Source organism: Cavia porcellus, unplaced genomic scaffold (assembly GCF_034190915.1).
Source record: "Cavia porcellus strain 051 isolate PalLab524CR breed Dunkin Hartley unplaced genomic scaffold, mCavPor4.1 scaffold_3, whole genome shotgun sequence".
NCBI classification, from domain to species: Eukaryota; Metazoa; Chordata; class Mammalia; order Rodentia; family Caviidae; genus Cavia; species Cavia porcellus.
The window spans coordinates 35,504,008-35,520,441 of record NW_026947486.1 but is presented as its reverse complement, the minus strand read 5'-3'; the positions used below and the strand labels follow the sequence as shown (position 1 = coordinate 35,520,441).

The following is a 16,434-nucleotide window of genomic DNA, read 5'->3' as shown; positions in this document are numbered from 1 at the left end:
AGTTGAAGCGAGGTGGCCAAAACGTTGAGGTCAGGGTGTGAATGGCCTCAAATCTCAACTTTTGCTTTTTCCAAGCAATGGGAGTCATTTCAGGTGCAGGATGCCAGGACCTAAACCAGTGTCTGGGTTGCAATGGCAGGAAGCCAGATGCAGGGAATCTTATTCAAAGATATAACTAGGAAGCAACCCAGTATTTGGACAGACGATAGAAGTGATGAGAAAGAGAGACAGAGACTGAGACAGACAGACTGACAGACACACACACACACACACACACAGAGAGAGAGAGAGAGAGAGAGAGAGAGAGAGAGAGAATACAAATATGGATTACAGGGTAGCAGACTGGAAGAAGACAAAGAGGGAGACCTAAATGACCCCAGGAGCTAGGAGAACAGGGCTATTAACATAAACTGTGAATGGGCCCCTTAATGGCTCGAGTACCTGGACACCAAAATGCTTCCTGTCCAGTCCTAAGCTTCCTTTAGTTTTACCCTGCCAGGACAGGGCAGATGGGCCCAGTGCCTGTGGCTGCCAAAGCTCTAGGGAATTTTGTCTAATCCCAGGAGTACAGAGAAGCTGGAGGCCTGAAGGGTCTGAAAAAGGGAGGGTGTTACCGCCCAGCTCAGTCCCTTCTGCGCCTCGCCCAGCCTTTCCCATCTCCCCTCTGGTCTGCCTTTGGCCAGGCTGGTTGGAAAGCCAGAGGCGAAGGCAAGCAGGCAGTCGCGGCCCGGAGTGAGCTGGGGAACGTGCCTGGATGAGGAGAATGGCATGAAGCACAAAAAACAAAACAAAACAAAACAAAACAAAACAAAACAAAAAAAAAAAAAAAAAAAAAAAAAAAAAAAAAAAAACGCTGCAGCAAACCTGGTTTTACTACCGCGCCTCTGCTTCCTCCACACCTTCCATCCCAGGTAGGAGGAGCCACAGCGCCACCCAGCGGCAGGGGTCGAGGAACCGCAGTCAGGGTTTTTACTAGGTAAAATAGGGCTTTGGGTTGGCCTTGGAGGCAAAAGCTAGTGTGAAGATGGGGCCTGCAGTGGTTGATGGGCTTTTACAATAGATCCCTGTCCCTCTTCACTTCACCCGCCAATCCATGTGGCACACGTACAGTACTAGATGACTCTTACTGTAGGTGAGTTGACAGTATTCTGCTCAAGCTCAACAGTCTCTCTTACCTCCCAATGGGTTGCCTAAATATCCTGTTGTGACCCTCAAAGCCATTTATGCTTTGACTTCATACAATCTTTCAAGCTCATCTCTTGATCCCACTTTATAAAACCTAAAACTGCTCTCTCCTATCTAAATGTACAGTCACTACCTCCATATCTACATCCATTCAGCGACACTAAGGCATTGTCTGCTTAGCCTACATTCAAAGGGAGAAAATGGCAATGAACAATAAAGCCAACACAAAAGCAAGATTATTTTACCAGGGTGGTAAGCTAGAGCATCTGGGTTGAGAAGGCACTGCTATATCCAGAGTAGTCAAGAAAAGTCTTTCTGAGAAAGTGACAGGTGACACCTGATAATGAAGACTAGGCCTTGCAAACACCTGAGGGGAAGAACATTTTGGGCTGAAGAAAGTTATATTCAAAGGTCTTGAGAAAAGAGCAAGCTCAGCATTGCAGAGGAAAAGAAGGCAGCTTGGTTGGAGGCAAGTATAGGAAGTACACTAGTGAGGTCAGAGAAGAAGGCAAGTCCCAAGATGTGTAGGGGCCTATAGGCTTTGACAAGGTATTCAGATTTTATTCTGACTGAGATGCAAAACTATGGGAAGGTGTTAGCGGAAGAAATATGTGATCTGGTTTGCATTTTTAAGAAATCACTCTGATTGGAAGCAGGGAAACCAGTTGGGAGTCCACTGCTGTGTGAGAAGTTCTCAGAGGTATTTTGAACAAGTTCTACAGGTATTTTGAACAATTTCTGTTCAGTATTTTCTTCCCAGTCAATGTAGGAGTGTCTTGAGGGCAGATGGCACTTTTGAATGATCTTAGGATTCCCATCCTATACCCCTAAGCAGTTAGCCTTATAGACAGGTACAGTGGTAAATGACTAGCTCTCTGTGACCTGCCATTAAATGTGACAGGAAGCAGAAGTTCTGTGACTTCTAGTTGCTCTGATGGGCTCCTCCCTCTCCTATTCTTCATCCTTTAGTGTCTCCTAAAAGAATCTAAAACATTTGGTAGGGAAGGGGAAGCAGGAGTCATGAGTTTGTTTTGTACTAGCAACTGGTCTTAATACTACTTCATTTGAGTTAGCTTACATAAATTTATAACAATTTCAAACCTATCCCTTTATTTTGGAGATAAACAGATTGAAAGCCCAAAAAGGAAAAAGGACTTTATGAAGTTGGGTGGGAAGGAAAGGATGTCATAGCATGAAACATTCACATTTTGAGTCCCACTTAACACCCAATACTGTTTATCCACATTTATTATGCTGAGGTCTTTTTAGTCTCTTGTTTATTGCTAGTATCACACAACACAGTGAATCTTAGGGCAAACTTGAAGGTTTTGAAAAAGAATCAAGATTTCATGAAGTCAATGAAAGTGATGTTGGAAACTATCTCTAATACCACATAAAGTCCTTGAATAAATGGCAATTTGGCAGAGGCAGGCCAGTTACCCCTGACAGAAGAGAAAATTGACCTGGATCATGACACCATCAAGACTTCAAAGAGAATGATTCAATTCTCAAAAGATTAGAAGAGGTCCTTGGGATAATTGAAGAAGCTCTCTAATTTTGAAAAAACTAAACAAAATTTCTGCTTATGTCTATGCTGCAAAAGTCAGTATTACATTTTCATGTGCTTTGGTCAGGAAAATTACATTATCCTCCAATGTTTGATTCATTCTAAGAATTTGTGTAAATTTGCAACTATTCACACATTTTTAAATGGAAACTAAAATATTTTTCACATTTCCAATTTCACTTCTCAAGATAAAGTTCTCAACAAACCATTTCTCCTTTTACCCCACTCTACAGTGAAATATTATTTCCCATTTCAAGTGGATTCATTCTAAGTGGCATTTTCTCTAGCACCACTTATCCTGAAATAACAAGGACTTCATGGATAAAGGAAGGAGAAGGAAAGCCTTCTATTTATGCCTGGTTTCAGCCTGGTGAGAGGGACTCAGCAAAGCAGTTTCAAGGTGGTCCTAGCTTAGTCCAAGTCAAAGGCTAGAGTAGCTACTGTCTTGACACATCCATTGTGCTCTTTATCTCCTTAGCATTGTAAAAAAGTTAGCTCCCTCTGCTTTCCTATGTAGTAGGTTAGAGACACAGGCTCCCTCCTCACAGAGATGCAGTGAGGCAAAAACATTGTTATAGTGAGCATATTGTGGTTGCCTAACATGTAAGGTTTTGCTATCTGTGTCTGTATTCAGTTGTATTGCCACTACTCAACACAGTGCTTGACATATAAAAATTGCTCAATAGGTGTATTTTGAAGGAGTAAGTTGAACTCCCTTCAGGATGTAATAAGTACCATGATTAAGGCACAAGGCCTTGTCAGAACACATGGTGGGTGGGGTGGCACACTTCTGTAATCCCAGCACTCTGGGAGGTTCAGGAAGGATTGCAAATTCTAACCTAGCCTGGGAAACCTTAGCAAGATCCTATCTCAAAATAAAAAAATAAAGAAGATACTGGGGTTGTAGCCAGGGGTAGAGTGGTGGAGGAGGGATTTGAACCAGACTTAATTGGACAGTAGTTAGTCTATTATAGACCAGGAAAAATCTACTGAGGGCTTTAAGTGGCTTATTGGGATTTAGGAGGGAAAGGAGGTGGAGGCAATGGAATGACTAATGATAACTACTGGCATTTGAGTGGCTTCTGTGAGACAGTTGTCATGCCAAGTGCTTTATGTACATAATCTAATTCTCACAATAACCTTTTTGATTGACGAGGACACTGAGGCTCAAAAAAGTAAAAGAACATATTCAAAATTATATGAGGAGATGGTGATAACTAGACTTTAAACTCAGCTTCACTCTAGAGACTATGCTTCTGGAGAAGTTGAGGGACTTGTGTTTTCTTGGAAAAGTAATTCAGCACCTCAGCCTAAGCATGCTCCCCTTTCTCCCATCATATGAAAGCAGTATAGTGGAAGAATTCTTCAAATGACCCTCATTCCTGTGGTGGGAAGATGGGCCTGGTGAAGGCAGGAGGTGTGGAGATGTATGGCTTGGTGTGGAGATAGGAGGCTGGTAGATTAGAAACAGAGACTACAACAAAGGCAGAGAACTGGTAATCCCTAGGTCACACAGCGCAGACTTATTTAGACCACATGCAGAGAGATAGGCCAGTAGGTTGGTTGGTTGGATTTTAGACTGCAGCCATAATTTAGGAATTAGGTGATTCACACCAAACTCTTGAGCTGAGCCCTGGCTTCCCTTGGAAAAGGAGGTCTTGGCAACTGTGGGCCTACATCCCCATGAAACTTCACTGAGCTTGTGCTGCCCTGTGCCCATACTCTGTTGTAATCACTGTTCATGCGTAAATCAGCACTTTTCTCCAGCTCATCCCACTTCACTAGTTATCTGCCTGAACCCTGCAGGTGGTTGGCTTTGTGATTCCTTGTCAAGAATGGTCTATGGGTTTGTTTATCTTAACATACATGATGATATGGGTAACTGCATGTATGTTTAAGTGTATAGGATTGATAACCATATTACTAAGTTTTGTTGGACAGCTGAAGAGAACTGTTTGCAGTCTTGCTGTTTGAATGTTCACTTTTATGTTTCACTTTTGTAACTTGAATAACTATAAGAGGACAATATGTAATTATTAACTAGAGATTTCTTACTGTTTATTTTTTCTTTGAAATTATGTATTATTTCTACCCTTTTTCTGTTTTGTTTAATCTTTCTTTAAATACAAAAAAAGGTCTATAGTTTCCCATTTAAGATCTGGGCCGACAGGGTGCCTGGCACCAGGTCAGCATCCTTTGTCACCATCCCCTTTCCCAGGTCCTAGATTGTTTCCCGAGCAGCAAGCTGGGCTCCACAGAACAAAGTCAGGGAGGGAGGGTTATCATCAAGTCTTATCATTTATTTCTTTATGGGGTTAAACAAGAGCAGAGAGGCCTCTGCCCCACAATGCGACAAAACAGAAAGCAGTACACATACAGAGACTCTCACTGAGATACAGAGGCAGGGATAAGAGGGAGGGAAGAGACAACTGAATCATAGCCAGGTAAGGGAGGAAGGGATGGGGAACTACTAGGAACCAGCTTGGAGACTCAGTCATAGGAACTAGTGCAAGAAAGTCCTACTCATGGAGCACAGTGTAGAAAATGGCACAAGAAAGCTGCCCAGCTTTGCTGCCTGTGATGGAGGCTAGGGGCAGCTGGAGAGGTGATGGAAGATCAGGGTGATGGGGTTCACGGGGACAGTCATGTGACTCTGAGGTGGAGTGTGGTGCCCCTTTCTCCTGCCACTGGGCAAGGTCTTGGGCTGGTCTGAGCCAGGGGTTTCCTGGGCACTTGGTGAGGGGGAAGAGAGGATGGGAGTCTCCAAAGGTCCATTCTGTGGGGCCACACGTCCCCCTTTACTGCCCAATTTTCTTTCTCTCCCGAGGATGCAGGAGTTGGTTGGCAGTACCTGGGATCTCTCTGGAGCCCAAACACCTGCCCTTTCACTTTAATAGAAGCCAGAACTTCTTCCCCCTCCCAAGCAGAAAAAGAGCACTCTAGGGATGATGCCTGTGGCTGGGCCTGAAGTGCGGAGGGCCAGAGGAGTATGGGCAGGGCCCAGGGGTGGAGATAGGGACAAGTTGTGAAAAATGAGAAAACTGGCAGGGAAGGACTCCCCAGGCTCATGAAGCTGATTTGGGACTTGGCTGAGGTCCTTGAATGTTTTTTTCTGTCCCAGGGAAGCCTCCCATTCATCCCTAAGTGGACCAAGTCCAGATCTCCCTTCCCCATTCTTTTGGGGTTCATTGTAATGCAGCTGTATCCTCCCTCCCCTCAGTCAGCATCACATCTTAGAAGGATTCAGGTCCCCCGGCACTGAAAGCCTCTGGCCTGTCCCACACAGTTCTGGCTCTATTTCTTGTCAGCTTTTATTGGCTTTTAGATGTCTTAGGCAATGTGGCCTCCCCCTCCCAGCACACTAGTATAAGGCTAATAGACCCCAAAGGATACTCGATGTATCTTTCCCATCCAGCTCCCTAGCCTGACCAAGGAGTTCAAGTCTCTCGGCAAAGGGACAAGAGCCCATTCTCTGCAGTCAAAGGATTGGCTTGCCAGTCTCTGGATTTTCTCTGGGAGGGGACAGTGATGACTGGAGCAGGGGACCTGCTACAGGGTGAGGAGTCTGGTTGTTCCACAGTTGGGATAGTAACCCATGGGTCAGAAGTGGGAAGGACTGAATATTCTTTGGTAGGCTGGGGATGGGGACAGGGTAGGGCTGGGGGAAGCTCATCTCTGGAGAGCTCTGGTGCAATGTCACCGTGTTCTCCTTCATGGAGGCCTGGGCTAGGACAAGATGGGAGAGTATGAATACCCAGGCCAGGCCTGACCCACATGGGCTCAAGTCCCTCCTCCCCATAGAGATCAGAAATGAAAGGTCTTTGGCCCCAAGGCCAAGATCTCCAGGGCAAGAATGGCCCTTGGAAGTATGTGCACCTTCTGTAAGATATGGCCCTTCAGACAACGACAGTCCAACCATATGCCCTCAACCTTCTGTTTTTCAGCCCAACAACTCAGCTCCTGTGCTCTTTCCACAGAGGGTTACTTATGCAGCTCTCTCCAATTTGGGAGAGAGTTCTTGAGCCTGTCTCAACACTAAGCACTCACTTCCCCAAAGCCAGGGGCAGTAGCCCATTTGGCCATCTCTCTAGGCCCTCTGTCCATATCTTTCCTTCTCCCCCTTCCCCATCTTCCTTCTCTTTTGCCACTCAGTCTGTAACCCATTCCTATCCCTCAGTGCCTAGGGTGGTGAGGCACAAGTTTACTGGGCCCCTCCTAGCTGCAACTGTGCACACCTCATCTCCCAGCACTTCACCTATGCCAGCCCCATGTTGTGCAAGGCGCTCTGAAGTGGCAGGAGGGCCATTCCACTGTCTGCCGTTGCCTGTAGGGATATGGGCTGGGGGGAATTAAGGATCTTGGCAAAAAAAGGAATGTGGAGGGGGGAAAAGAGCTTCTCCCCTCGGTACCCCCCAACATTCCCTGCAGGGCTGGGGCTGGGTGAGCAGACTCCTACCCTGGGGGCAGGGCTTCCAGTAGGGGTGGGCAATTCTAGCTCCCACTCCCTCGAACTGTTTGCCAAGTCCCACGAATGGGACTTGGGAATGGGTACCTGCTGCTCCTACCTTTTTCTCCTAGATGAGTTTTGCAGCTCTCTAGGGTCCTCTGCCCATTCTGTTGGAGCTGCTTTTGGGGTCGGGGTAGGCTGGGGGATGTGAGGTCCCCTACTTCCCCCCACCCCCCCATCTGGCCCTATACCTCCCATGGGAGGAGCTCCTTCCCCCCCCCGTCCTGGTGGGGGGCTGGAGCTGATGTCAGTGTGTGGTGGAGGTCTGTCCTCCCTTCCTGCTGTCACTCTTCCCGTGTCAGGCCTTCTTCTAGAGCAGGCAGTGTCTCCAGCCCCAGTCCCCCACCACCCTGGTTGCTAGAGAAGGACACCATGGTATGGAGGAGCATGAGAACAAGGACACAGAGCCGGATCCTGCTGGGGCTGAGGTGGGAGCCACCAGAGACTGGCAGCAGGGAGGGCTTGTGGCTGACATGGCCTGGGGGATCATGGTGGGGGTGATAGTGGTGGTAATGTTGGTGGTAGTGGTGAAAATAGGAGTGGTGGAATTGCTGGTGGTGGGTTTTGGGGGCCTCAGACTCCTTGAACTTCTTCTTCTCCGACTCACAGGACACCCACTGCACATCACAGCACTTGGTTTCCGTCCGCTTTGGTGAAGTATCCGGCAACCCTGCCAATGGATAAGGAAGGTGTGGTGGGGTGCTCAGGGGGCTAATCGCTCTGTCTTACCTGGAGAGATTTTTCAAAACTGGGACTGCTCAGCCCTTACCTAAGACTGCTTTCCCCTTGGCCCTCAGTACCTTCCCTTTCTGATCCCTTCTTTCTCAGGGGGCCTTCATTATGGGGGTATCTCTTTAGCTGTGCATATTCTGGGTAGAGATGGCCATTCTGCTCCTTTTTCCTATTATTTGGCCTTATACCATCCTGGGGAACTTGCTGCCCACTCCTCCAGCCACTGACCTTCTACCCTGACTTTGCTGTTGTCCTCCCTGCTCCCACTCCCCTGACCTTGGGTCCCCAACCTCCTCCCTCTTCCCCAGTGCCCTGCCTTTACCTGTACAGATAAAGCCAGGGAGCCCTCCGTACACCATTTCCTCATTGTCAGGGAGGATAAAGGGGCACCGGGTCTGCACCTCCAGGCAGTACTGCTTGCAGGGCACCCAGCGCTGGCATTCCTGCTGGGTCACGCTGAAGTATTCTGAGCACAGCCAGGCCTTGTAGACAGCCTGTGGGGAGAGGAAACAGCATCAGCCCATGTGCCAGTCCTTTCCCACATCAGAGGACAGGGATGGAGAGGGCATATTTGTGGTTTCTCAAAGGGGCCTCATCAACCTAACCCCAGAATCCTGACAAAGAAGAGGAAGAAGGGTTTGGGTCAAAGCCACTACATCCTATGTTAAGATTCTATGTCATAGTCAGGGCTCTGAGTTCCTCAATCTACAGTCAGCAAGACCTATAATTTATTGGCAACTTCTATGTCAGCGTGGAAGGTGGATTACTAATTATTCTACTGAACACCGTCATTTTATACTTGGTCCAAAGAGGTATCTTAACTTGTTCAAGGTTACCTATATATACTATAATGAGGTACACTTCAGTTCCACTCAATTTTGCAAACATTTCCTTGGCTGATGCTGTTAGGTTTCTAAATTGAAAGATATAGGGAGAATAATCCTTGTTCTACCTCATTAAGGTATCATATGAATCAAATAAGATGGCATATATGAAAAGTTTTGTAAATGTTAATGGGCAATGCAAATATGAAAGGTTAGTTTCAATAAAAATAGAAATTTATCTGCCTTATCAGGCACACATGTGCCTTTAAGCTCTACTTAATCTATGCTTTGTTCTGTTGACTTCATTCTTGGTGTACCGCAGAAATCATGAACATTTCCTTTGGAATCCTTACTTTGCAGTTTTCCTTCATGGTCATATTTCTTGTCCCTTATCTAGCTCCACCTCCCACACTGTGTCCTAGCTCGAAAGTCCTCGGTGCCATACTCTGGCTCTCATCAAGTTCAGGGGTTCTCAACGATACTGATATTTGGGGCCAAACAGTTCTTTGTTGTAGGAGTTGTGCTGCACATGCATTGTGGATACTAAGCAGCACTATGTGCTTTGCACTAAGTTCCAGTAGCATTCTCCCTTCTCCCCCATTATGATCACTGAAAAATGCATACAGCCATTGTGGACTTCAGGGTCACACCTTTGTGCATCCACCATCATCTCACCTGGATGTGTCTCCTGTCTGGTCTCCCCACATCCACTCTTGCTCTTATCAACTCACTGGCTTCACAGGAGCTAGAGTGGCCTCAAACTTCAACTGGATTACCTTACTCCCTTGCTTGAAGTGCATTTAGACTAAAACCTCAACATCTGAGCACATAATTCAAATCCTTGTACAATTTTGCCTTTGTCTCTCTTCAGCCTCATTTTCTACTTCTCCATTCAAGCTTATCATGCGCCACAGAGGTTTTCTTTTTCTCTCTTCAACACATCCTACTTCTTCCCATCTTGTGGTCTTAACGTGTTGTTCTCTTGACTTAGAATGCACCACCCCCAACACACACACACACACACACACACACACACACACACACACACTTTGGGCATTTATGGGTCCTTTTCATCTTTGAGATTTAAATGTCATCTTCTTAGACAGGAACACCCTGACCACTGTTTCTTCACCACAAGCATTACATCTTTGTTTTGCTGTTCTATCATATCCACTAAGATATGAATGAAGGCAGACATGGTTTTGTCTTTGCATACTTAGTGCAATATTCATGAAAAATATCTGTTGACTGAATGAAAAGGATAAGCAAACCCAGAGAAGCCGCTACCTTCATAGAAGTTTTGGGTTCATGGGCATAAAAGTTTAACTTGAATCTGTGGCATATGATCTACACCACACAAGGGGTCAAACCAGGGATGATCCTTGGAGTGAAGCAAGTAGAGAAGCTGGGAAAGATTTCAGTGAGGGGAAGGAGAACCAGGAGAAGGCCTGCCTCTGCCTGCCAGGTACAGCTGCCAGAAGGCCCTTTTCTCCACGTGCCCAGCGCAGGCAGAAAGAACCAGGAGCATACCTGCCTACAGATCCACCCTTGCCCGCTGTGCACTGTTACCAAAAGTCCACGTCCTACAGGAGACCAGTGGGGGCAGAGAGAACCAGTAGATGTGCCTTCACCTTCAGGGAGCTGCCACCAGAAGGCTCCTTTCTGCAGGCAGCCAGCAGGAGCAGGGACACACAGCCAGGTAAGCCCTCAGCATCTGAGGCCATCATTTCAGGCCCTTGGTTCCCTCAGACAGCCATCATCCACTAGCAGAATCAGACAAACACACCCCTATGTGTCTGCCATGATAGTGGGAGTCCCATTGTAGACACACAGGCTGAGAGAAGCAGTCCTACCTCCATGCACCCCTGATCATCGGGGAAGCCCTAGAATAGCTACATAGCTCTGCAGAAGCCTGCTCCACATCTTACCTACTACCTCCATGTATATCTGCAATCAGAGAAACCCAGGTGCCTGTCCCATCCCCATACACTGCTTAGGGGCAGCCAATGTGGGAAGTGACTGGGACCCCACTACCAGTTGTTGGGAGGAACCCAGAAAAATGTCAAGACCAGGAGCAAAAGGCAAACTCAGACCTCTATCCCACACAGAATAAGTCTGGGACATACAGTCATGGAAGAAAATGGAAGTTGCACACCTGAAATCTCTGAGAGGATAGCAACTGAAATAAGGAAACAACTTCATGAGATTGTAAAGGCAGTCAAATCAGAAATAATGTCTCAGGTAAAAGAAGAAATCCCAACCATACTGAAAGAATTGTTCAGCAGGTCTAAAGAAGACATAGACAATAAAGAGGAACATACGAAAATGACGGAAATCTTGAATGAATGTAGAAAGGAATTACAGTGCATGAAATAGACTCAAAGAGAGAGGCAGGAAATTAAAAGTTCAATCAAAAGCTGGCAAAATGATTTGAAAGAGACTGAAGATAGACTTTCAAACTTGGAAGACAGGATTGCAGCTAGTGATTGTGAAAGGAAAGAGCTCTTAAAATAACACAGAATCAGGAAATAACAACTCAATGATTGGAAAATGAGGCATAGAAGCATAATTTAAGAGTGATAGGTATCAATGAAGAGACAGGGGTCAACACAAATGAAATTAAAAGGATATTCACAGAAGTAATAGAAGAAAACTTCCCACACATGGGAAATGGATCTGGCATGCAGATAAGTGAGGCATATAGGAATCCAACTAGCCATAACCAAAGTAAATTTACATCCAGACATATAATAATCAAGATCCCAGAAATTCAGCACAAGAATAGAATATTAAAAGCTGTTAAGAAAAGAGACGGATCAGCTATAAAGGAAAACCCATCAGAATCACAGCAGACTTGTCAACACAAACCATCGACTCAAGAAGAGTTTGAAGTGAAGTGTTTCAATCATTGAAAGAAAACAACTTCCAACTCAGATTGATGTACCCAGGAAAACTATCTTTCAAAATTGATGCAAAAATAAGATACTCCCATGATAAAGAACAACTGAAAGAATTCATGACTACCAAACCTATCCTACAGAGTGCTAAAGAATATTCTAGAGAGAGATAAAGATGACCTATGGTTCCAGGAACAGCAGCAGAGGAGGATCACCAAACAGGACAGGCAACTGAATGAAAGAGAAAAGTGGAGGGCCAACAACAGGAGGATGGCAGGGCAGAGACAAACCAATGTATGCTGGCTGTAACCATTAATGTAGATGAGCCCAGGTCAGTAATAAAAAAAACACACACATAGGGAAAGTGCATCAAGAAACAAGATACATCGATACACTATATACAAGAAACACATTTAACTGGAAAGGAGATTCATAGACTGAAAATCAAAGGAGAGAAAACAATTGTTCCATGTGACAGGAGACCAAAACAAACAAACAAACAAACAAAAAGACCCAAAATTGTTAATGTAAGAGCAAAAGGGAAGAAACACCTGGGAGGGAAAGGTAGAAACTACTGTCAATTTCTTATTGTCTTATCTTGAACTTGTGCATTGTTTACACAATTTTGTTAGGTTTGGCTCTGTTCTGTCTTGTTTTGTTAGATTTTATACTGTCAGATGGTAGGGGCAGCTATTTTGAATATAATGGGATATTTTTTGGTAATCATGGTTTTCTATTACATTGCTTTGAAGTCTTATAATGCTTTCATTCATTGGTTTGATGGGTTTTATTGTTTTGTTTGATTTTATTATGTGTGATGGTATAAACAGCTATTTTGAAGAAAACGAGACATTATGGTGGCCATGGCTGATTTACTATCATCTTGTTTTGAAGTCCTACCATGCTTTTGTTCTTCTCTTTTGATTGGTTCTATCTTGTTTTGTTTTACTTGATTTTATTACGTGTGATGGTACAGATACTTTTTTTGAGGAAAATGAGAGAGTATAGTAGCCATTGTTCATTTCCTGTTATTTGGTTTTGAAGCCCTATGATGCTTTCATTCTTTTGAATGGTTTTATACAATATTGCTATGTTTGATATTACTGTGTGTGAAAGTACACTCAACTATTTTGAAGAAAAGAGACATTATGGTAGCTACTGTTGCTGTCCAGTTGTCTGGTTGTGAAGTGCTATGTTGCTTGCATTGCTCTGTTCTGATTTGTTGATTTGTTCTGTTCTCTTTTGTTTTATTCTCCTTAAAAATTTTTTAAAAAAGATTTCACTGAGGGGATTATAGCTGAGCCTGGACTCAAAGTAGGGTTTTATAAATAGGATGGGTAGAGATAACAAAAAAGGGCTTTCAAGGCTGAGGTAGTGATTTAAGAAAAGGCCTGGACATGAATGAATGCATAGTGCTTTAACAAAATAGGGAATATGTTCATGTGAATTGAATAAAAAAGGTACCAATTTCCTGCTTATGGACATTTATTTACAAGTTGTCACTGTGATAAACAATGCTTCATTGAATTTCATACATATATCTCTTGTACAGTTACCTTCAACTTTATACAAATTCCTAAAGATGAAATTTTAGCATAAAAGGTATATGCAAAGGAATGGGAGGGAGTGAGAGGAGGGTAAAGGTAAGAAGTAGGGTAAGAGAGGGCTGGAGAGGTAAAAAGAGAAGTAATAGAGTAGCTTCATAGGTGAGAGAGTGGCTACAGTGTAAGGGGTAAATGAAAAGTGCTTTGTTAGACAGGGTAAAATGGAGTGTGATTTGGAGGGGTAGGACTGGTACTGGTAGTCATCCTAGGTGGGTGGGAAAAAATAGGGTTGGAGAGAAAGCAAGAGAATGAAAGATAGAGGGTGTAAGGAAGGTAAAGTGTAAGAGAATGGGGTGAAGGTAAGAGAAGGGTAAAAAAGCGTAGGGAGATAAAAGCGTGCTGTAGTTGGATATGAATTGTCCTCCAAAGGCTCATGTGTTAAAGGCTAACCCATGACAATACAGGGAAGTGATGGAATGGTTAGGAGGTGGGGCCTAGTGAGAAACAGGTCACTGGAGGCATGTCCTTGAAAGGGATACCATGAGGCCCCTCACTCATGTTTGCTTCCTGGAAACCATGAGGTGAACATGTTTCTTCTACCATGTACTTTTATAGGGGTAGTGTTGGGGATTGTACCCAGGTCCTCTCCTATGCTAGACAAGCACTCTATGACTGTGCTATTCCCATAGTCCTCTCCCATGCATTTCTGCTATGATATACTCTGACATAACACGGCCAAAGCAAGATTGCTTTCAGTCCAACCATGGACTGAAACCACAAGCCAACATAAATCCTGCCTCTTTAAAAGTTGATTATCTCAGGTGTTTTGTTCCATGGAAAGCTAACGCAGGGCAGGAGGGGACATAAAAGGGGGGTAAGATGGAGGTAAGAGAGAGCTTCCAAGAGGACAGATGAGAAAGGAGTAAAAATGATTAGGGTAAGAGTAGGAGATGGATAAGAATGCATAGGGATAGATGAGAAAGATGGAAGTGTAAGCAAGCAGAGATAAGGAAGAGGGATGAGCATAAAAGTACGGTGGGAGAAATAGAAGTAAAGCAAGAAAGAAAGTGAAACCACAAAAGAGAAGGGCCTTGGTACCTTGAGATCCCATCTCTATCTTCTGGGGCCCAAAGTGCCAAGATGGGTCTATTCACAGTCTTTGCCTCATCTCTGCAGCTTGGACCCAGAATCTGCCTCACTCTCACCCCCCACCTTACATCCACTGGTGGGTCTGGGGCTCAGAGGCCCTTGTGAGATTCTTCCTGGGAGCTTATAGTACTGAGGCCCCATTGGTGGTCCTGTCCTCCCCTCAGGCTTCTGCAATTAGCCCAATAACAGGCTAGGCACTCCCTCATGTGCTCCTAGAAGAAAGGGACAAAGGAGAGAGGTGGCCTGACAGTAAGAGTGTGATCTTTCTCCTTAATTATATGACCCCCCTAGTTCCCACCCCCCTAGCTAGAGTCACCATGGCAACAAGTGGGTGAGCAGATTGCCTGGGGAGGACACCAGGTCTGTGGGTGGAGAGGCAGGAACAGGCAAAGAGCTAATGAGGGGAACAGAGGAAGAAGAGCAACTAGGGCTCAGAGGTAATCCTGTTCTTTAGCCTTGCAGCCCACCCACTGAATCATTCCCAACCCACCTGTTCAGAGGCAGTCTCAGGTCTTTTTTAGGTGAAAAGTCTGGTTCTCTGTTCTACCACCTGGACAACAGCCTTGAGACTCTGCAGCACTGTTCCCAAGTCAAGCCTAGGTAGCTTTCCCTGTCTCAACAGTATGTGGCCTGAGCCAAGAAGGGCTGGGAACTCATCTACAATGATTGGGAAGGGCAAGACATGGGAAGGATTTGGACCTTGCTGGAGCTGGACATGCAGAGAGAAGGAAGAAATGTCTCAGAATTAGATAAGAATGAGTCAGGAGAGTTGTGGAGATCATTCACTCTCTGGTTTCTCAGCTATGGCTACATATTACAATCACTCAGACAGTTTTTAAGAAATATTACTGCCTAGCTGGGTGTGGTGGTGCATGTCTATAATTCCAGCACCTAGGAGGCTGAGGCAGAAGGATTGCCAGTTTGACACCAGTCTGGGCTACATAGTGAGTTCAAGGCCGGCCTGAACTACATAGTGAGACCCTGTCTCAAAAACAAAACTATATATATATAATATATATATATATATATATATATATATTCCTGCAGCTTACATCACACCCTAGACCAACAAATTTAGAATTCTTGCAGGTAAGGGCCACACCCTACATGTCTATAGTTTTGCAAAACACCTCAGGTGAACAGTATTGAGAACCATCAGTTTAGTCCCAACTTTATCATTTTTATATGGGAAAATTGAAGTCCAGAAAAGGGGAAGGACTTATCCACAGCCATGTGAAATAGTGGCAAAGGAATTTCTGATTCTTTCTACTGAACAATCCTCCCAGCAACTGAATTCTAAACTAAGGGAGCAACCCTGCTCTGAGGTTTCAAGTGTTTGAAACTAACCTTGCTAGAAAAGGTTTCTCCATCATGCCCTGTCCTCTGAGTTGGACCATTTTAGACCCTTGAGGTAGCAGTGCAGGATTGGTGGGGTGGGAAGCCTTCTCCTGACAGTGTCCTCCTTTCTCTACTTCAGGCCACCACTGGGCTCAATCAAGTTCAGGCTGTTACAGCCCAGTTGCTATGGGAACTGAGAAGAGAAGGAAGAAGTGAGTAACTAGAGGGAACACTGATTAACCCAAAAAGGAAGCTAGAAGGCTATTCCAGTCCTCCTCCTGGCTGGGCAGAGGGAGTACTGAAACAGGAGTGGCAAGGTAAAGGGGATTCCTACCCCTCCTGAGCTCTGCAGTTGCCAGTTTAGGGAGGAGTGGGAGGCCCTGGGCAGCATCACCCCTAGCTCCCTTGCTTGCAGTCCTGTCATGGCATTCTAGTCCCTGAAATCCTTTGGAAAGAAATGCCTGACTTCTCAATGCTGTGTAAATGCACACTCTCACCCCAAAGCCTGGACTCAGGGCCAGAGGCTTTGGAAAGCAGAGGCCATCCTGCACTCTTCAGCTCTGGAGCTGAGGAATCCTCCAAGGGAGGAAAGCTTCAGTTCTTGCCATTTAGGAAGTGAGCAGTTTCGTTTTGGGAGTCTAACCTGCTTCCCTCTCTAGGGTCTGTTTCTCCATCCAAATCCTCCCTACAG

General features: G+C 45.2%; 1 protein-coding gene across 1 annotated transcript in view; it reads right to left on the bottom strand.

Moving 5' to 3' along the window:
- Positions 1-5,031: 5,031 nt before the first annotated feature.
- Positions 5,032-16,434, bottom strand: part of Nalf2 (NALCN channel auxiliary factor 2) — a 29,253-nt gene continuing 17,850 nt past the window's right edge. The window contains exons 2-3 of the mRNA XM_003470960.4: positions 8,314-8,485; positions 5,032-7,929 (exon numbers count right to left, since the gene is read on the bottom strand). Of these exons, the coding sequence (XP_003471008.2) occupies positions 7,544-7,929; positions 8,314-8,485 (558 nt within the window). The 3' untranslated portion in view covers positions 5,032-7,543. The remainder of the gene's footprint in view (positions 7,930-8,313; positions 8,486-16,434) is intronic.